The 23,433-nt window shown below is 41.6% G+C and overlaps 3 protein-coding genes across 4 annotated transcripts; 2 read left to right on the forward strand and 1 right to left on the reverse strand.

Annotated features, from left to right (window-relative positions):
• The first annotated feature begins 343 nt into the window (after positions 1 to 343).
• Positions 344 to 8,242, forward strand: LOC146683188 (ras-related protein Rab-5A). Of its 2 annotated transcripts, none has more exons than XM_085446756.1 (6): positions 344 to 530; positions 3,765 to 3,985; positions 4,216 to 4,367; positions 4,483 to 4,605; positions 5,087 to 5,180; positions 5,616 to 8,242. In XM_085446756.1, exons 2-6 carry the CDS (start codon positions 3,820 to 3,822, stop codon positions 5,729 to 5,731), a joined length of 651 nt encoding a protein of 216 aa, XP_085302882.1. In that variant the 5' UTR covers positions 344 to 530; positions 3,765 to 3,819; the 3' UTR covers positions 5,732 to 8,242. The 2 variants fall into 2 exon arrangements, with proteins under 2 accessions (XP_085302882.1, XP_085302883.1); XM_085446757.1 differs by having other exon boundaries at positions 3,768 to 3,985.
• Positions 8,243 to 8,322: 80 nt separating this feature from the next.
• On the forward strand, positions 8,323 to 17,579 carry kat2b (K(lysine) acetyltransferase 2B). The gene is made up of 18 exons (XM_085446753.1): positions 8,323 to 9,077; positions 9,900 to 10,026; positions 10,121 to 10,266; positions 10,358 to 10,444; positions 10,546 to 10,727; positions 10,818 to 11,009; positions 11,177 to 11,280; positions 11,414 to 11,539; positions 12,292 to 12,425; positions 13,365 to 13,573; positions 13,668 to 13,794; positions 13,894 to 14,004; positions 14,098 to 14,241; positions 14,344 to 14,458; positions 15,396 to 15,426; positions 15,632 to 15,695; positions 15,787 to 15,871; positions 16,134 to 17,579. The coding sequence occupies exons 1-18, from the start codon at positions 8,877 to 8,879 to the stop codon at positions 16,325 to 16,327; spliced, it is 2,379 nt and encodes a 792-aa protein (XP_085302879.1). The 5' UTR covers positions 8,323 to 8,876; the 3' UTR covers positions 16,328 to 17,579.
• A 246-nt stretch (positions 17,580 to 17,825) lies between these two features.
• On the reverse strand, positions 17,826 to 22,103 carry sgo1 (shugoshin 1). The gene is made up of 9 exons (XM_085446754.1): positions 21,582 to 22,103; positions 20,833 to 21,041; positions 20,641 to 20,684; positions 20,488 to 20,549; positions 19,396 to 20,262; positions 19,136 to 19,267; positions 18,788 to 18,958; positions 18,383 to 18,566; positions 17,826 to 18,291 (listed from the first exon to the last, which is right to left on the reverse strand). Exons 1-9 carry the CDS (start codon positions 21,724 to 21,726, stop codon positions 18,132 to 18,134), a joined length of 1,974 nt encoding a protein of 657 aa, XP_085302880.1. The 5' UTR covers positions 21,727 to 22,103; the 3' UTR covers positions 17,826 to 18,131.
• Between the last annotated feature and the right edge of the window lie 1,330 nt (positions 22,104 to 23,433).

A 23,433-nucleotide genomic window follows, 5' to 3' on the forward strand; every position in this document is an offset into this window, starting at 1 on the left:
ATACTTGTCTGTAAATATTAATTTCAAATTAAAGGGGAAAAAATGTATGTGACTATTTAAATGCCTTTGTCCTCGTGACAAGGTCATCTTTAACCCATAGAAAAAGGTATCTATATTGTACCGAGTCTGTCTATCTAAATATCAGCTGTGTCTGATTTCCTTTTGTTAAATTATCCAGTATGATCCAATACGCATGAAAATATTATTTGTAATTTTTATTATTATTAATGTCTGATTTTATTTGTATCTCATTAAAAACAGATATCGAGAGCTGATCATAATATACAGTCAATCAAATTTTGCCTGTTAGCGGGCGTGTCGTGTGACGTGGCACGGGGAGCGGAAGAGCTTGTTTGTGTTTTGGTTCTAAGGGGAAGTTGCGAGAAGAAAGAAAGGAGGAGACGTGACAGGATTGTTGAAATTGTTTTCTCGGTCCCCCCCTCCCCTGACACCAGCTCATCACAGTGTCCCGGGTTCTGTGTGCGAACTGCAGCGGTGCTATTTAAAGTTGTACATCGCCTGGCTCTCGGGTAACGTACTTGTCACGAATCTACGAGTTGTGGTTTGCAGCTGGCTCGGTGACATGACGCCGCCGTTTGTTTAGTTGTCATCGGTGACTTCGTTAGCTAGCTATGTCGCTAGCTAAGTGCAGCTAATGTCGATGGTGTTTGGTGGCATGGGGGATGCAGAAATGCGGGCCTTTGTCCTGTCGAGTCCGCTTGTTCTCTTGTATACCAATAGCAAAAAGCTTATAATGTCTTGTATAGCAGGTAGCATGGCAGGCTTACAGTGACTTTGCTAATAGGTGGACTGGGTTCAGTGGGTGTAATGCTAACAGTGACAGCAAGCTAACGTTAGTGTTTGTTAATTGAGGGGCTCAGCTATTCCCCTTGAATCAACATTAGCTAAACAGCACCGGCAATCAGGGTTTCAATTCGAAAGAAAAAAACAATGGCGTTAGTTTTATGCAGATAGCTGTCGTGTTGTTTTTATGTCCTTACAGCAGTCGGGAGACTAATGACACCAGACAGCTAGGAATGCTAAGCTTTGCTAACAGCATAAACGCTAACAAGCTAGAGAACAAAAACACTTTGGGGAAAATGGCGGCCCCCTCTAACATCAAAACAGACCGATAGCCACTGCTAACATAGAGCGAGTGTGTTTATAGTCAACTAAGTATCGAGGGTTCAAGCCAAATATGCACGTCGTAGTCATGTAATGCGCAGCGTTTGTTGACAAATCGTGTCATGAGTGTGGGTAAATACAGTCACTGTTCTCATTCCAGTTCCTGGAGCTTGTTTGTTTTCTTGCTGCGCGTCTTCAAGACTTCGTCTCAAGGATAAGTCGATTGAGATAAGGTTGAAATGTTTTGGCATGACCTCGCCGGTCAATTTATTGACTCGTTTCCCCAAAGCTCTTTATTTGAAATAGACCCAGAAATCTGGTGGCTGTTATCTTTACCTTAATAAACTCTGTTATATGAATGCCTTCAGCCTTTAGTGTTGCGACACAAGTAAGAACGGTTTGCCACAGATGTGGGCTAGTGACGCACAGGTTTATAGTGTGTGTGAAAAAAGTAAATGCTATTTATAGAGCTCATTTTGAAATGACTGGAGTTGACCATAAGTGCAGTACAGGCACACTCATTTTGTAATCCACGTCTCAAGAACCCAATTACAAACATGGAGCTTACATAAACAGGGAACATAATAAAATATAATATTTAAGAAAAGAAATCAGAAAACAGCTGCATTCTACCAATGCTAAACAGTCAAGTAAAACAGTAGTACAAAACATTTACAGTGTGTTTGACCAAACACTGACGGACCTGAGGCTAAACTAAAAGCAGCTAAAACAGGTATGTCATTAGAGCTGATCTAAAATCATCAGTTGTTGAACCAGTCCCCATGCGCTTAGGGGCAATAACCACAAAGTCCCAGTCGACTGTAGTTTTTAGGCAAGAAGGGGACACTGAAAGAAGAAGTTAGGGTGATGATGACAGTGATTTGGAGGCAAAAATATGGAGATAAAAAGTGAATCGCACATTTGTAATGGCAGACATTTTTTTTTATTTGCTCTGTTGCATTTGCATTTAAGCAGTCCTGGCACAGTTACTTTATAGACTGACTTGCCTATTTTTGCAATTTTGTTCAGAGTACATTCATAGCTGTATCCTCTTAGTTATCTTGCAGATTATAAGCACATGTTAACTCTTAACTTATATAATTAAGTAGCACTTTTCTTCTTGGAGCAGTCACAGCTACTACTACTCGTTCATCCCATCACACATAAATGCATACAAGTGCTTTTTTTTCTTTACCATAGCGCCTTTTCTATCATTTGCATGCACTCTAGCTCACAATGCATGGATTGCAGGCGACTCAGGGTTCAGTGCTTTCCCCAAGGATACTTCAGCATGCAGTCTAGAGTAGCCGGGGAATCTATCCATCAACCTTTCAAGCCACAGCCACAGACACTCAAATGTGTCGTATGCTATTACGTACTGCTACCTTACAGTATACTATAATTCAGTACAACATCTTCATAAACTGCCATTGAGGCTACAGCCACCACAGATTAATGCCTCTCCTCAACAGAGTGTGACTTGTGTGGTTAACAAAGGTTGCTTTGTGCTTTATTGCACTGCACCATATATGTGAGTTTGATGCGAGGCGAAAGGCCAGTTTTTGGTCAGGCACAAGATTCCACTAAATTCACCCTGTGAGGCCAGACATAAGCCGTGATTATCTCCTTACAACAGCCGTCTGTGTTTTTTAGAAATTCTGAGCTGTTCATTCCCAAATAAGTTAGTAAGCACTACATGCACGCATGGTATGCATGCATGCAATGGTTCTCGCAGTTGTACCACACTTGTGTAATGTGGGTGGGTCTTTCCCCGGCTCTCTTTCGAGTTTGCCATGAATCACTGTTGTAGTTCATGACAAGGCTTCCTTTTCCTGGTGTTACTGTAAGTTACATTCATGAAGAAGTGTCTGAAATTTCTGCATCCCCTGTCAAAAATTGCACATGCATTCAGAACAGGCCTTTGTGTGTTTGAAATGCTCGCATGTTATTTTTACTGACTTGAAATGTTCACAGAATAATTCAGTTATTAGCGTTATAAAATTGCATTTACAGCCATAATTTGCAGATAAAAAAGATAGCTAATTGATACAGGCTATCATTTTCAATGCACTGTATATGAATTATATTTGAATTTATTGATCACATAAATTTCTTCATGTTGCCTAAACTGCAGTGTGAAAACCACCTGTTTCTTTGAAACACTCTGTGTGTGAAAACCTTCTTAATTCACAACAAATTGAAGTGATACCAGTGGGTGCATGCTTGACTTTGATGTGTGCAAGTATGAGTAAGAGATGTATCATTTTTTGTATGTAGTCTGCTCTGAGGAACTTTCATTGACCTTTATGTCCCAGTCAAAATGTCAAAAGATTGCCTAATTTAGTTACTTTTTTCTAGTATCCTATTCATTAGTCGGATTCTAGTTTTCATAAGATTTGTAATTTTATAATGATTTTCAGAGGAAGCTGATCTTATATTTATAAATTTGTTGCATGATTTGAATATATGAGTAATGCTCATTTGTCTTAAATGTCAGACTGTAATCTATACAAAAATAACTGTTCCGTTCCTGTTATGACTTGTTAAACTGCATTTGAAGGGAAAAGAAATTACAAATCTCTTAGAGTTTAATATCTGTTTTTACTCTGTGAACATGTTTGTTCTCGTGCTTCCTGCAGCAGAAGTCCCGACAGTGAGGTTCGGCACACAGGACACCTGGGATCTGACTAGGTCATGGCCAATCGAGGAGGAGCTACGAGACCCAATGGACCAAATGCAGGGAATAAGATCTGTCAGTTTAAGCTGGTGCTGTTGGGTGAATCGGCTGTGGGGAAGTCCAGCTTAGTGCTTCGCTTTGTCAAGGGCCAGTTCCATGAATTCCAGGAAAGCACAATAGGAGGTAAGGTCATGTCATCAAATCAGGATGTTTCTGACAACCTGGCAGTTCTGTTGTTTTTTTTTGTTGTTGTTGTTTGTTTTGTTAGTTTGTTTTCCTGAGAAGTCCCCATTCAGAATACTGATGCTTTTGTGTTGACACATTTATCAGCTGTTTATATGACCTCGTAAAGATATAGTTTTGGTGTCGTTAATGATCACGCAAAAATGACTCGTCTCTTCCTATCTCCACAGCGGCCTTCCTAACCCAAACAGTGTGTCTTGATGATACAACAGTGAAATTTGAAATCTGGGACACTGCAGGCCAGGAGCGTTACCACAGTTTGGCACCAATGTATTACAGAGGAGCACAAGCTGCCATTGTGGTCTACGACATCACAAACGAGGCACGTTCATCCTCGACTAAGACCCAGGCCTTCCAGAGCACTTGTAGAGCAAGTTAAAACATGAAAGTAGCATTAGATGTTGACAAGTGGTACCGTGTCTTCATTTTTATTTCAGGAGTCCTTTGCACGGGCCAAGAACTGGGTGAAGGAGCTACAACGACAAGCTAGCCCTAATATAGTCATCGCTCTGTCAGGAAACAAAGCTGACCTGGCTAACAAAAGAGCTGTGGACTTCCAGGTCAGTCTAGACAAACCTTAGACTGTGTCTTAGGCTTTCATGATTTTACAATTATTATTATTATTTTTTAATCAAATTTTTCTGTGACCTTTATGTGTGGAGTTTGCATGTTCTCCCTGTGTCTGCGTGGTTTATCTCCGTGTACTCCAGCTTCCTCCCACAGTCCGAGCACATGTAGTTAGTACAGTTATTTAATTGGTGATTCTAAATCTCTCATAGGTGTGACTATGGTGTGAATGGCTGTCTGTACCTCTCTGTTAGCCCTGCGACAGGTTGGCAACCCGTCTCCAATCCCACCGCAAAACTGAGTTGGATGAGGGGAGGAAAATAGGTGGATGGGTGATCACGTTCCTAGCAGACGCTGTATTCTAGAGCCATGACTTCCGTTTTTAATTATCCCCTAATTGTGTTTCTCTTATGCCTGAAGAAATGCGTGTTGGAGGATGTATTAAAAATTCGTTTGTTTACACTGTGTCAACAGGACGCCCAATCATACGCAGATGACAACAGCTTACTTTTCATGGAGACATCGGCCAAGACGTCTATGAATGTGAATGAGATATTTATGGCCATTGGTGGGTAACTTTTAGGACTCAATTTGTAGATATTTGTTTTTCTGCATATTTCTATTATTCGGAGTTAGAACTGTTCCCTCATAGCAAGAAGGTGATGGCTTGAAGCCCAGTTTAGGGCTCCTTCTGTGTGGAGTTTGCATGTTCTCTGCTACCCTGGGCTTTCTACTGTAGCTCCAGTTTTCTTCTGCTGAAAAGTACACAAGGTTTACAAAGCTGCTGTTAGGCTTGGACAATCACAAATTCCTAAGAGGTTTCAGTTCCTGCTTAAAATGCAAGTTAAAAATTAACTGGAGGACAAGGTCAAACTAGCATGATTGATGTGTTTGTTAATGATTTTTTTTTTTATCATTTGTAGCTTCTCTTTTCTGAAAATCGTTGTATTATTTATTTGTTTGTTTGTTTGTTTGTTTGTTTGTTTGTTTTGATTTCTTCCAGCAAAGAGATTGCCAAAAAATGAGCCTCAGACTGCAGGAGCAAACACTGGGCGCAGCCGGGGAGTGGACCTGACAGAAGCTGCCCAGCCAGCCAAGGCTCCATGCTGCAGTAACTAACATGAAGAACACCCTCCTCCCTACCAACCTGTATGGCAGTAACTAATGTGGTCAATGCCCCAAATGCCACTGCAGTTACTAATGCAATGTGTCACCTACTCTCTGAAACAAGAAAATATGCCCTGCACTCGCCACCCCACTCGTCCACTTTTAACAAATTCATTGCCATCACACTGATCTTTCTTTGCGGTTCTGCCTCTTTTCCTCCATTATGGTTCTGCTGCTACCCGGGGAAGCCTCCTAACCACTTTGTCTTACTTTCTGCCATCGAGCTTGTTACATCTATCGTATTATTGATAGATCAGTGATCGCAGGTATTAGAAACATTAGAGCACCCTTCCTTGCGTTGTCATCATCTTTACACCGTGTAGACATGAGTTTCATCTGGAGGAAGTGATCACTTCTCTTTTCTGGGATAGCTTAAGTCTTTAATGTTGCATTTCTAATACCAGTCTTCTGTTTTTGTTCAATTTTTTTTATAACTTTGTTGATTATTGTTTACTGTAATTTTGTCAAACTTGTGGATGCACATGCTAGCATATTTAGGCGGCCTAAAAGTTAAAGAGTTACACATTCAATCTGCAGTAGAGCAGAAAAAGTTGGTTGGAGGAGTGTGTTCTTGTTAATCTCAGAAAGAGGAAAGGTGGAGGGGGCAGAGAGAAATTGTAGATTCTGTCTCTCTTGTTGTTTCTAGGGCCCTTTATCTCGTAGCTGGGAGGGGGGGGAGAATAGTTGGTCCTTATAACCCCACTCCCTCCATTAAACCCAACGTAGCACTAGTGCATAGCTTCTCACACCACCTTGTCTCCATTCTGGGCCCGTGCCTGCTCCTAGCTGTCCTTCGTGGCATTGTGCAATGTTTCACAGTATTTACTCTGTGAGTTGTCTGCAAGGACCAGTGCTGCGCAGCAAATCCCCTTGTGTCTATAAACACAGCGCAGAGGCCTCTACGGTACACGTCAGTGTCACCAACTGCCCACTTCATGATGTGTCCGTCCATAAACCTTGTGTAGACCACCCTTTTGTTGTCATACTGCGGTCTCTTGGGTTTCTGTTTTTCAACGATTTATTCTTGTGCGGTTACTTTTTCCATTGTGTCAATGTTGCTCGACTGCTGGGTTTGCACTGGGGGTAAATCGAAGGTGATAGCAGTGAGTGGGGAGTTGCAATATGTAAAGTTGCTTCTTAATTAATATCGGAATCATAAATGTTTGACATCTTCTCTTGATTAGAAAGTGCTTTAGACACGGCGGTGTGTCATTCTGTACAAAGCCCGGCCCGGGTTTGCTGTCTGGTGACAGATTACATCCTTCGACTTATTCACACGCATTTATCCGTGTGTTTTGTTGTTTTTGGCTTTTTTTTTTAACACACATTTCCACAATTAAACACACACACGCCACTGACTTGTCGTCTCCCTCCCCACCTTCCCCTATTCCCTGTAAGACCTAAACATCACTGTACATGAACATACACACAGTCTGTTACACATCATCCACACCTTTGTCAAGCACACACTCTGTCCCACCGACACACAACCCCCCCTAATTGTTACACACACATGCACACACACATACAGAGTACTTTTAGTAAATAACTCTTTTTACAGGTCTGTCTTACTCATGCCTTGCACTAATGATGTTCATGAATATATCTTGTCATGATTTCAGCCAGTGTGATATATAAATATATATATATATATATAAATATAAATATATAAATAATATACTGTAAATAAGGTGTTGCAGTGTAGTCTACCTTTTTCAATTTACCAGTGACAGGACTAATGCTTGCTAGGGAGTTGTCTAGATAATCATAAAAAAGTGTACAGTTAGCAGGAAGGGGAAAAAAAACAGCTACAATCTGGGTTTGGAGTTTTGTTGCTGTTCCTTTTTTTCTTTGTCTTTTTTTTTTTTTTTTTACACATATAAATGGTTAAATTATAATCAGTGGTGGTCTTTATAAATGTATCTAGTGTTTATTAACAACAACAAAAAAATGAAATTGCATTTATTTAGTCATCTGTCTTGTATATTTCTGTCATAAAAAATATATCCAAACATGTTTTGTTTTTTTGTTTTTTAAGATTATCTCTTTACTTTACACTTCTCCATTTTTTTCTTGTCTATGCCTTGTCCAGAACTATTCCTCCTCCTACTCCTCCCTGTAAGTAGACGTGAGCTTTCAGAGGCACAGGTTGTAAAACTCCAGAGGAGTCGGACACCACGCTGCACAGTTTTTGAGCTTTCCTCTGTCTGTCCTACTACATCTCGCTAACATTGTGACGATAATTGTAGGAACAGTAAAACAACTATCAGCTGGCACAATGGCGGTTTATGAATAGATGATTTAACACATAATAAGGATGCAAATTTTAATTTTTTTTTTTTTTTTTTGTTTTGCAGTGAACACTTATTTGCAGCCAGAAACATTTAAATGCAAGCATTTTACAGTACTGTTATGTAATGACCAAATAAATACTGAAATAAATTTGATCATTTATTATTGTAATCAGGCGGTGTGCATGTGTGTGCGTGCCTTTATTACCTCTGGGCCTCAATAGCTTTTTTTATTTTATTTTTTTTACTTTTTGTCTACTACTCTATATGTTTGTTTTGTCCTCTGGAGGTTATGACCCACACTTTTACTTCCCTCATACTCATCATGAAACTGATGAAAGCTTCTAATCATCATCAATCCTGAACTTTAACCTTTTTTTTATTGTTGTTGTTTGGGTGAGCATACTTAAGACATTTCCACATGTTCACTGATGATGTGAAAATATTTTTAAGGGTCTATAAATATATTTCTAAATGGTGTTGCTATTAATTTCAGTAATTTTTCAGTATAGTCTTGGAAGTCACCTGTGCCTGACTGAAAGTATGGATCCGCTTTTTTTTCCCGCTCCCACCACGTTTGACCTTGAAATTTTGCTATAAATGGTTGCATTTTGTGACCTCTCCTCTTTGAATTGTTGTGGAGTTGGCCTATCCCATGAAGGTCCCCTAGCGGAGGAAAATGGGCCTACAGCGAGAAATTGAAAATAAGGATGAGCGCCATGTCTGATCCTCCGTTTGTGGAATAGAGCGGACGGCGCAGCGAATATTCCCCGGGCTGGCGGTCCCTTCGGGTTTCGGTGGGAATCATGGCCGACAGCGCTGGGATTCAGCAAGGTTCGCCGGCCATCGGAGCCGCGGGCCTGGTTCCGGCCGCTCCTGGAGCCGGAGGCACGGAGGGCTCAGGCGCCGCTAGAGGATCCGCACGTATCGCCGTGAAGAAGGCACAACTACGCTCCTCGCCTCGGCCCAAGAAACTGGAAAAACTCGGAGTGTATTCATCCTGCAAAGTATGCCACATCTGCAAAAGCAGGGCTTTAAAGCGGGGTAGTTTTCGGGGCTCATACTTAAAGTGTGCTGCATTTCCTGGGCTTGGTTGCAATAGTTTTCAAAATGCAAGCACAGCAAAGGAAGCCATTGCCGCACTTGAGTTTCTTGTGTTTTTTCTTTTGCATGCATGAACCAGTTACTAAAGAGGTAATACTAAAAAAATAAAATCCTGACACATTAAGTGTTTTGGAGGGGCTTTTTTTACATCTGGACTTTTCAGCAGGGGCCTTGCAGCTGCAGCCTGTTACAGTGTTACTGCTTCTGTCAAGGTGGGGGGTTGGTGAACGTAAACATTGGCTTGACGCTGGTTTTGGGAGTAGCTGGCTGTGTGCACAAGGTCTGGATACGCGTGTGTGTTTGTGTGCGTGTGTGTGGTCGTGCACGAGACCGTCATAGCAGGGGGGGTAAACAGAGAGGAGTTTATTGGGCTTATGCAGCGTATGATCCGCAGAGAGGGACGGGGTCTTTGTTTTGACAGGGTGACAGCTGCTGGCGGGGGCGGAGTTTGTTGTTGTTTCAGGGCGCATGCTCAGAACAGCACCTTCAGCTGATCATGTCCCCGCCCCCTGTTACTGTAGAAAGTCGGGCATAACATCTCTCGTTTAACCTGAGAGAGCCTGGAAAAGCTTTTAAGATATTTATGTAATAAAAAAGCAAAACTTAACAAGTTGAATGGTTTTCCTTAATTGTTCTATGTAATCTGCCCCCATTTATTGCTCATTTGCTGCTTTTAATATCGTCTTTGTGCCTGCTTGTACTCATTTAACCTCTATTTATCGCAGGCTGAAGGAGCCTGTAAGTGTAATGGCTGGAAAAGTCAGAACCCCCCTCCTACACCTCCTCAAACAGAGCAGCAGTCCAACGCAGTCAACCTCCAGGAGCCCTGTCGGAGCTGCTCTCACACTTTGGGTAAGTCGGCATGCCCACCAGAGAAGCTGCATCAGAAAATAATACCAAGAAGGGTAAGCTAGATGAATTTCATTGGCTTATTTCTTCTTTCCAGGTGATCATGTGACCCATCTAGAAAATGTTTCAGAGGAGGAAATGAACAGGCTTCTTGGTATTGTTCTGGATGTGGAGTATCTGTACACGTGCATTCACAAGGAGGAGGATGCTGACACTAAACAAGTCTACTTTTCCCTCTTCAAAGTAATTTTATTGCTTTACACTCGATTTGAAGCAAGGTAGAGTTTTCAGATCTCGCTCGCTTTAAACAAACGCCATCTTTTTCCATTGTCAGCTGCTGAGGAAGTCCATCCTACAGATGGGTAAACCAATGTTAGAAGCACAGGAGAGTCCGCCGTTTGAAAAGCCCAGCATCGAGCAGGTAGAGAAATAAGTCTCCACTGCACAGACTCTTTCATCCTCTGATCTTTATCTTACTTTTGATGTATTTGTTCTTTCTTTTACTCCACGTTTCTGAAATAGGGGGTGAACAATTTTGTCCAGTACAAATTCAGCCACCTGCCATCTAAAGAACGCCAAACCATTATGGAGCTGGCTAAGATGTTTCTCAACCAGATCAACTACTGGCAGTTGGAAACGCCCTCTCAAAGACGCCAAAGGGTGCCCAATGACGACGCAGCTGGATACAAAGTCAACTACACTAGGTAGCAGAGTAGACAGATATCTTGTGCCTGCCTTTCCTGCACCAGTACAGTTACAAGCTGTAAGATAATTATGGGATATGCTTGTTCCAGATGGCTCTGCTACTGCAATGTTCCTCAGTTCTGTGACAGCCTGCCCCGCTACGAGACCACTCAGATCTTTGGGCGGACGCTTTTGCGTTCTGTCTTCACTGTGATGAGGAAACAGCTGCTGGAGCAGGCCAGACAGGAGAAGGACAAGCTCCCTCCTGAGAAACGCACACTCATTCTTACACACTTTCCCAAGTAAGAGATACAGAAGGCTCACATGCAGTTAGCCACACAGGCCTTCAAGTAGCTACACTCTGGGATGTGCTTCACATCCTCAGTATGAAACCAGACCGTAGCCACTTATGTAAAGTTGACTGCTTGTTTTAATATAGTTAAGTAGTTGTTGTGATTTCTCTGCTCAGGTTCTTGTCAATGCTGGAGGAGGAGGTTTACAGTCATAACTCTCCAATCTGGAGCCAAGACTTCTTGGCAGGGGCAGCGGGAGGGCAGATTCCTATCCACACAGGTGACACGCCCTCCCACACACCCTCGCCGAAACGCCTCTCAAGATGACACTTGTTTTTTTTATGAAAAGGTTAAAGCCTATGACTGAATAAATTCAATTTCCTCTGTGGTTTTTTTTTTTTTTTTTTGTGTAGTTATAAGTGCTGCTTCAGTGGCCAGGCCGCTGTACTACAGCACCAGTCCCGTGTCAGTGGACCCGTCCACCTGCGGCAGTGTCAGTCCTGCCAGGAAGGCAGCTTCTGTACTGGAGCCAAACCCAGGTATTGCTGACAAGCCTGTTATTACTCACGAGGTTTCAGTTAAGCCAACTTATTGCGTAACAGTACAACAACAAAAAGTGTGGACCTGAGTAAAGTCAGCCTTGTTTTACACATTTAAAAGTGGAACGGTTTCTACTTTACAGCGAAATGACTCAAGTCAGCCGTCCTTTAAGATCGTTTCTAGTTTTGGAGATTTTTATGCTTTTAGTGTAACCCTGTTTTAAATGCTGCCTCTAAGATCTGTCATCACATGAAGGTGAAGTAAACCCCAGAGCTGCTTCTAACAAACAAAGTACATATAGGTTTAAAATGAAGACTGAAGATAGTAGACTTCAGATGTCCGTCACTTGTTTACCAACCATACCAACAGTACCACATCACCCCAACAGAGCACTTTGCTCTCAGACTGCAGATTAACTTGTGGGTCCTAGGATATTTAAAAGTAGAATGGGAGGCAGAGGCTTCAGCTTTCAAACATCTCATTCTGTAGAACCAGTTTCCAGGATTTCTGTCTCCACCTGCTTTCTTCTTTTTCCCTCTAACGCCAGTAACAACAGATGGCTGCCTCTCCCACAGCCTGGTTCTGTTGGAGCTTTCTTCCTGCTAAAAGGGAGTTTTTCTATCCCACTGTTGCCAAGTGCTTGCTCAGAGGGGGTCGTCTGATTGTTGGGGTTTTTTCTCTAATATTGTTTTTACCTTACAACATAAAGCCCCTTGAGTAATGAGAGCTTTCCTCTGTGTACACTCCCCAGCTGGAGAAAAGCGTAAACCTTCTGAGCCCCTTTCCCATGAGGAAAACAAGAGACCCAGGGTGGTTGGTGACATCCCCATGGACCTCATCAATGAAGTCATGGCGACTATCGCTGATCCTGCTGCCATTCCAGAGGTAACCCATTATTGTTTAGTCACAGCATGGAGCCCAATTAGTTGGAAGTGAATTTAATCTTCATATGATAAGTATGATAAGTAGTAATTTGGGCTAAAATTCTATCATTTCTATAATTATAGCCCACTTATAAGCTGTTTGTCAGAAACTGTATCCGAGTGCTTGTGAGGCCTGATGATTTCCACTTCCTCTTCTTGTATAACGCTCCCTGTTATGTTATCTTTGCCATGTCGAAAACTTAATCGCGAGCTTCATATGAAATCTGAGCCAATCACTGCGGCGCGGTGTCATCTATGAGTGGGATAAGATAACGGCCCTTTTTACACTGTTGCTGTATGTGACAAAAAGTAAAAGTGAGAAGACACACCAGCGCATATCACTCCAGCTTCTGATACACAGCTGTTTTCTTGAAACCTTTCTGTCAGTCAAGACGTCTCACATCTGTAAATCAAGTGAAGATAAACGGAAATGGCCCGTGCTCTCTTCTTCAGTTGTTTTGGGGTTACTCCTAGTTTATTTTGAAACTGGCATCACCTGCGATGCTTTTCAATCTGACTCAAGTCTTGGATTTTTAAGAGAAATAAGAAGGCACTGCAGATTTGCAAAGGGCAGTTATGTAATCTTCACAGATACCATCCAGACCCACAGCCTCTATCAGATTTTCCAGGCTGACACTTTATAACAAGAGTAAAAAGAATTAAAGTCATTAGATAATTGTAAATCTTCTCATCCTTCCAGCCTAATCATTTTCCTGTCAGTGTCAGATCTCATGGTAATTGGTCTTAATCTCCTTCCAAGCTGCCATAATGTGTCTGTATAGCACTTCATTTATTTTTTTTTAGTCGTAGGTTAATTGTCCCTGCACAAAATGTTCAAGTCCTCTGCACATCACAGCAAATTTTGGACCATGATTTATTTGATACCTTCCTGTCTGTGCAGACTAGCCTGCTATCAGCTCACTCTGCACGTGACGAAGCCGCCCGCCTGGAGGAGCGCAGGGGCGTGATTGAATTCCACGTCATTGGGAACTCCCTAAACCAGAAGCCCAACAAGAGGATCTTGATGTGGCTCGTCGGCCTTCAGAACGTGTTCTCCCATCAGCTTCCCCGCATGCCCAAGGAGTACATCACGCGGCTGGTGTTCGATCCGTGAGTGTAACTCTGCCTCATCGTCCCACCTTAAGTTCAGAGGGTTATAGAGAAGCAGATTCCCTCTGTAAAATTCATCTTTTTTTTCTGGTAGGAAACACAAAACGCTGTCCCTGATCAAGGACGGGAGAGTGATCGGAGGGATCTGTTTCCGGATGTTTCCATCGCAAGGCTTCACAGAGATTGTCTTCTGTGCCGTCACCTCCAATGAGCAGGTCAAGGTGAGAGCGTGCCCGGCTTTATTTCTCAGCTTGGTGGGTATTCAGTGATATCTGGATGGCCGGCTCTAACCCTTTCCTGGTCTGACTGTGTGGTTGCAGGGTTATGGAACACATTTGATGAACCACCTGAAAGAATATCACATAAAGCATGAAATCCTCAATTTTCTCACTTACGCTGATGAATACGCCATTGGGTACTTTAAGAAACAGGTAACATTAATAACGGCCATTAGTAACAATAATATAATAAATAGAGGCAGTGCGTGGCAGCTCCAGGATAAATTATTACTTCCTCCTTATCAGGGTTTCTCAAAAGACATAAAGGTTCCCAAGTCCAAGTATGTGGGCTACATCAAGGATTATGAAGGAGCCACACTCATGGGCTGTGAGCTCAACCCCAGCATCCCCTACACAGAGTTCTCTGTCATCATCAAGAAGCAGAAAGAGGTGTGTGGGTGACTTTTAAATGAACTCTTTAATATTTTATTGATCTAAATGCTTCTTTCTGTCCCCTCAACTAAGATTTTTTTTCTCATTTGTTGCCTTCAGATAATCAAGAAGCTGATTGAGAGGAAACAGGCTCAGATCAGAAAAGTCTATCCAGGGCTGTCCTGTTTTAAGGATGGAGTCCGGCAGATTCCCATTGAGAGCATTCCTGGCATACGTATGTTATTCTTTTTCAGTGTTGGGTAACCTTGGCTTTTAAAAGTAGCTTGATACATTACAAGATTATTGGCATTAAAAAGTAATGATTGCCATTACAGCATTAATGCTGAGGAAAGTAGGCCACTTACCACATACATCCTGTGCAATTAAGCTGTCCAACTTATTGGTTATATTATCTACTGGGTTTTTATGGGCTTTATCGTACATCTACCTCTATAATCACCATCAACCTTGTTAATTTCCTCGGAGTGACAGGTTAGGCAGAACTAAAAGCTAATTAATCAAATACTTTTCGGATTTAAAGGCTGTTCTCTATGAAATCTGGATGGGTGGTTATTTTCTGTATGTATGGCTACCAGCCAAGGACTAGAGCAGGTTGCACGTGAATGCAAGAATTATGATGAATTTTTTGAATTTGTTTTGTGGCAACAAGACAAGCAGTAAGTGCAATGTCACACAAGAAAAACAGTGGTTGGAGACTGCAGGGCAACCAAAATTATTGCACTCAGCTCGCTATGTGCCTGCCTTTGAAGTGGTTGCTTTGAAGAAGGGAACCAGATTGTAAACCACTTCCAGTCAGCTAACATCTCTATAGAAACATTGGTGTGTCAGGACAGTGAGAAATCAGCAATAAGACTGAGTCAGCATCATGTCTGCTATTGCAAAGACTGACTGCAAGTTGTTTAGAGTCTATCTTTTTTCCAATTAAATGGGAATTCGTTGCAGACTTTTGCCAGGTTTAGAGTGCAACACGCTCAACCTCTGCGTAACTAATTGGTCATCCAACTACTTCCAAAAAAAATTCTGCACAATCATTCGCCAGCCAGCATTTTTTTGTGGTTACACGGAAGTTGCTGACCTATTCTTACTCTAGTGACTAGAGAATGACTCCATTCTGGTGTATGAGTGTAATATTAGTTTATTTATATCAACAGGTGAAACTGGCTGGAAGCCTGTGGGCAAAGGGTAAGATGCTCCACTAATGATTTGGCTAATGTATTCACATTATATATTTGATCATTTTTGTCAACAATGATACAGTCAGACATTGTCTCTGGCCTTCATTTATGACAAAAATTTGCAGGCAATAATAACACGCATGCACATCTGGAAATAGCACTTCGCTAGCCTCAGTTTTATATCGTTTTTTCTACCATTTTTCACTCTTCAGGAAAGAACTGAAAGACCCCGATCAACTGTATAGCACTCTGAAAACTATCCTCCAACATGTGAAGGTGAGGGATAGACACGTATAATGTGGTCTACATCTGACACACACATACACAGACAAACAGTTTTCTTAAAGGACTGCTTTATGTGTTTTAGAGTCACCAGAATGCCTGGCCTTTTATGGAGCCTGTGAAAAAAACAGAAGCACCTGGGTACTACCAAGTCATACGCTTCCCCATGGGTACGTGTGTTAACAAGCACAGTTGTCTTAAAGGGGAGGAGATGAGTTACAGTTTGTGTATTACTAATTGTCTGCACTAGTCATTGCATAGTTGTACATTGTTTTGCGGTACGACAGCAGATCATTTCTAATTAAAGTCCACATCTTTTACTGTTGTTATTCAGCTGGCATTAAAGCATGAACTAAGTGGGGTTTATTTGTTAAATGCTATACTCATCCAACCACTGAAAGGTATCATAATTGAAATTTCACATTTTTACAGACCTCAAGACAATGAGCGAGCGTCTAAAGAGCCGGTACTACACGACACGGAAGCTTTTTATGGCCGACATGCAGCGAATTTTCACAAACTGTCGTGAATACAACCCTCCAGAGAGCGAGTACTACAAGTGTGCGAACCTACTGGAGAAGTTCTTCTACACTAAGATCAAAGAGGCGGGCCTAATTGAGAAGTAAACCAGAGGAAGAGATTTGTCTTCACCTGCACAAGGATGAGGGTGTCCTGGGACAATGAACTATTGTTTTAGACAATGCAAAAGACAAGCAAAGCAAAGGACACGACTACTGATTCTGGAGTAGATAGGTTTCAGAAACATATCTTAATGTAAAAGGTGCAAACGGGTCTTGGATGAACACTTTTGTAATGTTTGATGCTTGCTGGCCTAGACCATAAATCAGTAGCTTAGAATACCCTGAAAGATGGGTCACAAGGGGAAGGCCTCATTTAAGAACTGTAAGACTGTTTCCGTTTCCAGACAAAAGCATTGTAGTTTTTGTATTTGACCATGTGTCTCAGAGGCCCATGGAAAGAAAAGAAGAGCAGTAGTAAAACATTAAGCAGAGCAGGTGTTGTTTGTGTGCTGAAAGCACTGTATCATGACAGCTGATCAGAGATTAACCACCCATCTTACTTAATCTTTGTTTTCATACTGCCTTTTCTGTGTCTGCCTCCTCCTCTCAGTTGACTCAGGTAGAGATGTCATGAGGAATTGCCGCATGCGCGGTAGATTAGTGTTACCTGTGAGAAAAGGGACTGAGAGTCCAAGTTTTCCTGTCTGTAAAACTCTACTCTTGTGAGCACGCATGACGTTAATGAAGTCAAAGTTTGTCTGTGAAGAGTTCATCCTGCCAAAAGAGGAATACATACTTTAAATTTGTACAGATTTTAATGCACTTATACCCCACTGTACATTTTAAATGTGTATATAACATATATTTTCTTTCCCAGAACTGAAAAAGGACAACAAAAAAACCCCAATCTTTTGCTTTTATCGTGTCACGTAGGGCAATTTGACTATCAAAATGCACTTTTATTTTTCCAAGTATTAGTTAACATGAATGAGAGCATCTCCTTTCCTTTAGAATTTGTTTTACATAGAAATTACACTGTTGACTAAGGACTAATTTAATTATCTAGAGTATATTCTTATTTATGTGCTGTAATTTAGAAGAATGATACTTAAGGCAAGTTCTTAATTTATTATTTCTTATTTTTGTCCGGCAGATGGAGATTGATAACTTTATACTTTGGAGATAAACGAAAAGATTGTGCAATACTATGTACTTTTACTGTTTTGTAAAAAAGGTGTTTGTACTTTTCAAGCTTTAGAAAAAAAAATACCTTTTGTAATGTCTGGAGAGATAATTTCATGCTTTCTACAGTGACATAGCATTAGCCTATTTTATAGACTGAATAAAACAGAAGTGAGGCTAATTGCGTGTGTGCACTTTTTCCTACACAAAGACCTTGCTAGCCTTAATTGGGTTCAGCTGCAAACACAGCTGAGCTTCTCAGGCCCAAAAAAACGAAACAGGGCTTTGATGAGAACCAGACTATAAATGGTTTGCATGGCCAGTGTTCCTTTGCAACTACACAACACTAAAACTGATGTCCAGACCTCATTGAGTTAAGCCCAAATTTGTTGTGTTCAGATATTAACCTGTCACAATGATGTGTAAACGCTTATATGAAGTTTATTATCATACAGTAGAAGAAACATAAGCAGAATTACAAACAAACTTCTTAAAGAATTCATAATAAACAATTTAAAATTGGGAAATGGCAAAATTAGGAAATCTGAGAAGGCTAATACTACATTCACCTAAAGACAAATAACAGAAATGAAAGCTTAAGAGACATAAACATAAAGAAATATATAAAAATTATCACAGTTGTTCTTTATCACAAAGAAATCTCACTGACAGTAATACAAGAAAAAAAAACTAAATTAAAAATCACTTCAAAGTCAGGCAACAACTTTCAGCGACACCCAACAAAAGACTCATTGTACTTTTCAAACGGCTGATGCACGCTCCTTGAATTCCTTGGATTCTGCACAGACCTCCTGCCAGGCTTCTGCTTGAAAATTGGAGAGCGGAGGAACTGCACATCTGTGAACTTATCTCCCCGCCGAAGTTTCCTATTGAGGAGAAATGTTGAGTTTTCTTGCAGTAACAAAGAAAATAAAAACACAGTAAACCACGTGCAGTAGAGAGCGTTTGTGAGCTTACGCGTGCAACGAGGGCTCCTTGTAGTTGACCGCCATGGTGCAGCGCCGCTTGCGGATAGGAACGGGGGTGGAGCATCGAGAATCAGACGAGCCTCCACAGGAAAATTTACGATAGGCTGCAGGGGACAGATTGGTCACATCACACAGACTCAAGCCCCGCCCTGCTGGCCTTACACCAAGCCCACCTGCAGGAACGTGAAGGAAAACGTGACCCGTGAGAAAGAGGAAAAAGGAAACGGGTAAATTCACACGCATACACCAGTGCAACACAACAAAAAGGTGAATCAGCCAGCCCCTTGTGCTCAAAGATGTTGGCAACAAAAGGTTATTTATCAGAAAGAGAACACTTTCACAGTGATGTGTAAACTGGACATGCAGTTTTGGATTGAATCCTGTAACAGCTTACGTTTCTTGCATGATTTGAGCCTCTTTGGAGTTTGGTGGGGTAAAAGTGGTGGAGCTTCACCGGAGGAATCTCCAAAATTGGACAGGACATTGTCTATTCTCATCATCTCAGCTTCAATCAGAGGGCTGACAGGAAGCAAACAATCATTCTCCATTCCTTCTCCACGAGCCTCTGAAGCACCAGAACAAACAAACAAACACACACACACACACACACACACACACACACACACACACACACACACACACACACACACACACAGTTTAATTACCATTTCATACTTTTTTGTTTATGTTTATTATGTTTTTTGTTTAATTCGTTTTTTAATGGCACAAATTAAACACCTACCTTGATAATTATCATGTTCTATCTTTACAGGGTCAGGGCTGTTAGAATAGCTAAAATCAGGTGACTGATCGAGGCGACCTGCTGCCTCTTCAGAGCCTGTAGTCTTGGGACTTGCCTCTTCATCTCTGAAGACTACAAAAAACAAAATTCAATAAAATACCAGAACGTCTTCAATTATCAAATGTTAAAGAAAAAAAGAGACCAACAACAAATAAAAAATTAAACAAAAGCTGAGATTAAAAACAAATCTAAATGCTTACCAGTGATCTCTGGTTTCGGAGGGATGTTTTCCGTCTTTCTGACTGCGCTGGAGAGCCGGCCTCTTCGAGTGGTGATGCCCTTGGTCTTGTTAGGGGAAGCTGGTCTCTGTCTGGTCTTGTGAGGAACATAAAGGCTGTCTTCTGATTCAGAAGATGGAGATGAAGAGCTGGATTCACTGTGCTTGGAAATCACAGGTGAAGTTTCAGCCTGGGCCTGTCCTGTTTCTTGAGCCTCCTCACTCAAGGGTGTAATTCGCTGATTATCCTCAGCCTTGGCCCTGAATGGCGTGATGTGGACGGTCTCTTCACAGTCAAAGTCAAATGTGTCATTAAATCCCAGTGAAGTGTTGAGTTTATTGCCCTGTGCTGGAGGTGCCGTTTTGGCCCGTGTGGCTGATCGGTCCCGACTCTTTGACCTGGTTCTGGGTTTGGTATTCTCCCATGGTTTCTTTAATGGGGCACGCTCTGGTTTGCGCCCTCTCTCGGGTTTTCTTGAAACCTGTTCTGGTTTGGAGGACAGCTGCTGTTGCTGTGTCTGCTTCCTGGCGACCTGTTGTCTGCTTTTTTTGGGTGGCACTGGTTCAGGAGTAGAGTGCTGTAACTCCTCAGCGAAACCTGGATCTGCCATCTCTTGTTCTTCTAATTTTTGCATTTGACTGAGATTTTCACTGTCACTGCGAATAGGACTTGGGATCCAAGACCCAAAGCCAGGAACTGGACCTTCCTCACCCAGAATCCTCTGTTCTTGCAAACGTTCAGACCTCCTCCTGTTTTTATCTGTACGCTGACGCCGCACTCCTACTGTAGATGGCAAGGTCACCTGTTTTTCACACTGAGGATCCCCATTCTTGTTAGAGAGCTGAGGGTCTATGAAGAAACAAACGAACACGCACACACACATTAAATAATTTCAATGTCTTGACTGTAGGATTAAGATAGATGCAAATGTCAGAAGAATAAGATTGAGACAATGTCCAAAGTTACTATATTAAAAGAAAGACCTCCAATAAGTAATATATTTGGTTAATAAGTTAACAGTCATGGATAATACATAACAAAAAATCTGGGATATTGAAGTATTTTTATGCATACCTGCACAAACTGGTGAAGATTCACAGATGATGTGGTCCAGGTTCTGGCTGGTCCGCTTTCTTCTGTAATTTAAGAGGAAGCAAATCTCAATATTTCACTCAGTTTAAGGCATATAACATTTTTTATGTAAGTCATTAAGTTTTAAAACCTTACCTAACTGAATGCATGTTGTGCTTGGCATCAGTAGAAGGTTTAGTCTAAACGAAGCAAATAAATAATTCATACATTTTCTTTTACATTCAAAGTGCAGTGTCTCAAAATAATTCATATGGTCTACTAATAACTTAGGACATTCCTAATTTAAAAAATAAAATAAAAAAAAATCTGACAGCTGACAGTGCGTACCTCTGAAGCATTCGCCTGCAGAGCCTCCTGTTCTTTCAGCTTTCTCTTGAGCAGAAGCAGGTGAAGGAAGAGTGCCTGCTGCTCTCTTTTCAGCTGCAGGATCACTGCATTAGCCTGCCTCACTTTCTCCTTTTCAGCCTGCAAGGCCACAGCCAGCGCCTTGTTATTCACCTGCACACCCATCAGGATGGTGTGCGTGGAGGTACTTCCTGAGAAAAGAAAAACGGAATCCAGTAAATGTCAGCATCATTATCAGAATATTAACACACCGTCTCACAGTGTGGTATGCTGGCTGCTCAGCTGCTGACAAAAAAGCTCTACTGAAGGCCATTAACACAGCTGTAAACGACAGCTCTCAGCCTGGCCACAATCTGTTTGAGTTGCAGCCCTCAGGCAGACACTCATTAAAAACTTGGGTTTCACAGATTCTATTTCTATTACCACAATTAATTTATATTTACATTCTGTTTATTTATTATACTTATCCCCCATGCCAGAAATCTTCACCTGCAGATTGGAAATCAGCTGACCCAGGAGCTTTATGTTCCAACTACCTTTTTTTAAACAATCTTATAGTGTGTTTCAGTAACTTCATGGATTAGTAAATGCAAGAATGTGGGTTTAACATGGATGCAGCAAACTGGAGAGGCATTCCCAATCTCGTTATTTCAATAACAACAAATTTTTTCTATTCTATTAGGTAACTTTATTGGGGGGTGGGCAGAATTGACAAAAGATTATTTACTTACCACTTGTTTTGTTCATCATCCTTGACCGGCCCCCGCTGGGGGCTGAGGCACTGGCCAGACGTTTGTTCCTCTTCTCCTTCATTTTCTCCTTGATGTCCTCCAGACTTTGCTGGAAGGACTTCTTCTGGGTCCGTTCTCTCACCATGACTCGGGATCGGTTATTACGGCGAAGTTCAGTGTGCAGTTCAAAAGCTTAACGCAGTAGCAAAACGGTATATCGGAGCAAAACAAACGAGGAAGCTAATGTGCGAGCTAGCCGTTAACGTTTGTCAACGCACTTTTCACTAACTGCAGTCTGGCATTGTATTCGAAAACAGCACCAAATGAAACCTACCGGAATAAATATTTAAATCACCAACACAATCCGTTTATATGATACCACTCGAGCAAAAAACACATTTAGCGCTTAAAATGAGGAAACAAAATAATAATTTTTTTAATCGCAGCCTCCGTCCTCCGAGAGTTGCCGTTCGAATTGAGAACTTCGACTGCTGATTGGTAAGAATTTCAGACGACGTCACTTCCTCCGCATGAAACGGCCGTCCGCTAGATGGCGCTAATGTATAATAGAAAACAAACCGCGTTTCCTCCCAGAGGAGACGTAATTTATTTAGTATTCATTATTCGTCTGCATATTCTGCTCCATTGAGACTAAACAGGAGACTACCGCACACAAGTACAATTATCTAATTATAATCCCTGCCGCTTCAAGCTGTCCCTTTTCACCCATATCATCCCTGTCAGCTGGAAACAAAGCAAAGAAAAAAAACATCCACAACTGGGAAATAGAGCCATAGTAAACGTCTGTTTTTTCACAAGTAGGAATTAGATTAAGACCCATTAAGGATCAGGCTCATTCATCCAAAATGAGCATTTATAGCCTAATTGACTGCTGAAGATAAGAGCATTCAGAGCTCAGTAGAGTGCTCAGCTGCATGTGGATGGAGCTGATAACTGTGTTCATCCTAAACCCTCTGGCAAGCAGTGTTTGAGTCATATTATTTTGAGTTTTTCCTGAAACTGCGGTGGCTTTTTCAGTGTACGATTGTACAGCAGCTAAGAAAGACAGTCAATGATTAGATCAATGTATTTTTTTTATTGAGCTAGCAGGTCTTTTGACAGTCTCTTCCAGTATACAGACTCCTGTCTTCTTCTCTGTGACATGAGGCCCATAATAAGTGCATACCTTTATGCACACTGTCTCTCTCTCACACACACATGCACACATAGAGATCTGCCTCTCTCACAGTCACCCTGCACCCATAAGTACCCATCATTAACCCAGGTTTTGCTCAATAAATGTTCCATAAATACTGGATTACTTGGTATTACATAGTCATGAGCTGATTTAATTTTCCAAGCCACACAGGGGATGTCTTGCTTGGCATGGGATGGGGAGGAAACCTGGACCTTTCTGGCATTGCACTGCAGCTAATTCATTTGGACCTTCTGCAAGTGAGGAGGATGCCAGCCAAGCAAACCGAGACTACAGCGAAGGTTTGGTAAGGTTTGGGTGTTGTCACTGTCACCCACTAAAAAAAATGACTTCAGAAAAGTTGGCTCAGCTGTAAACAGGCACCTGATATTGGACAAGACCATGGATCATTAACAGTCCTCCGTTTAGCTGACCTTTCTCACAAATGTTCTTTGTGAATTCTAAGCGGGATTATTTCAACATTACCTGCATGAGGACATGTAGCAATCAAGTTTAATTACAAACAAAATAAATTACACTTATTTTGAAAGAATGTAGCTGATGCCATTTTAGTGTTGGGGTGGAACTGAGTGAGTGTGTGTAAGCCTTACAGTCCTGTGGTGACTCATTGGTGTTTACTTAAAAGGTGTATTATTC

This window comes from Copadichromis virginalis, linkage group LG22 (assembly GCF_057382275.1).
Source record: "Copadichromis virginalis isolate Kocher_CV1m ecotype Utaka linkage group LG22, C_Virginalis_male_GT1.1, whole genome shotgun sequence".
In the NCBI taxonomy this organism is placed as follows: Eukaryota; Metazoa; Chordata; class Actinopteri; order Cichliformes; family Cichlidae; genus Copadichromis; species Copadichromis virginalis.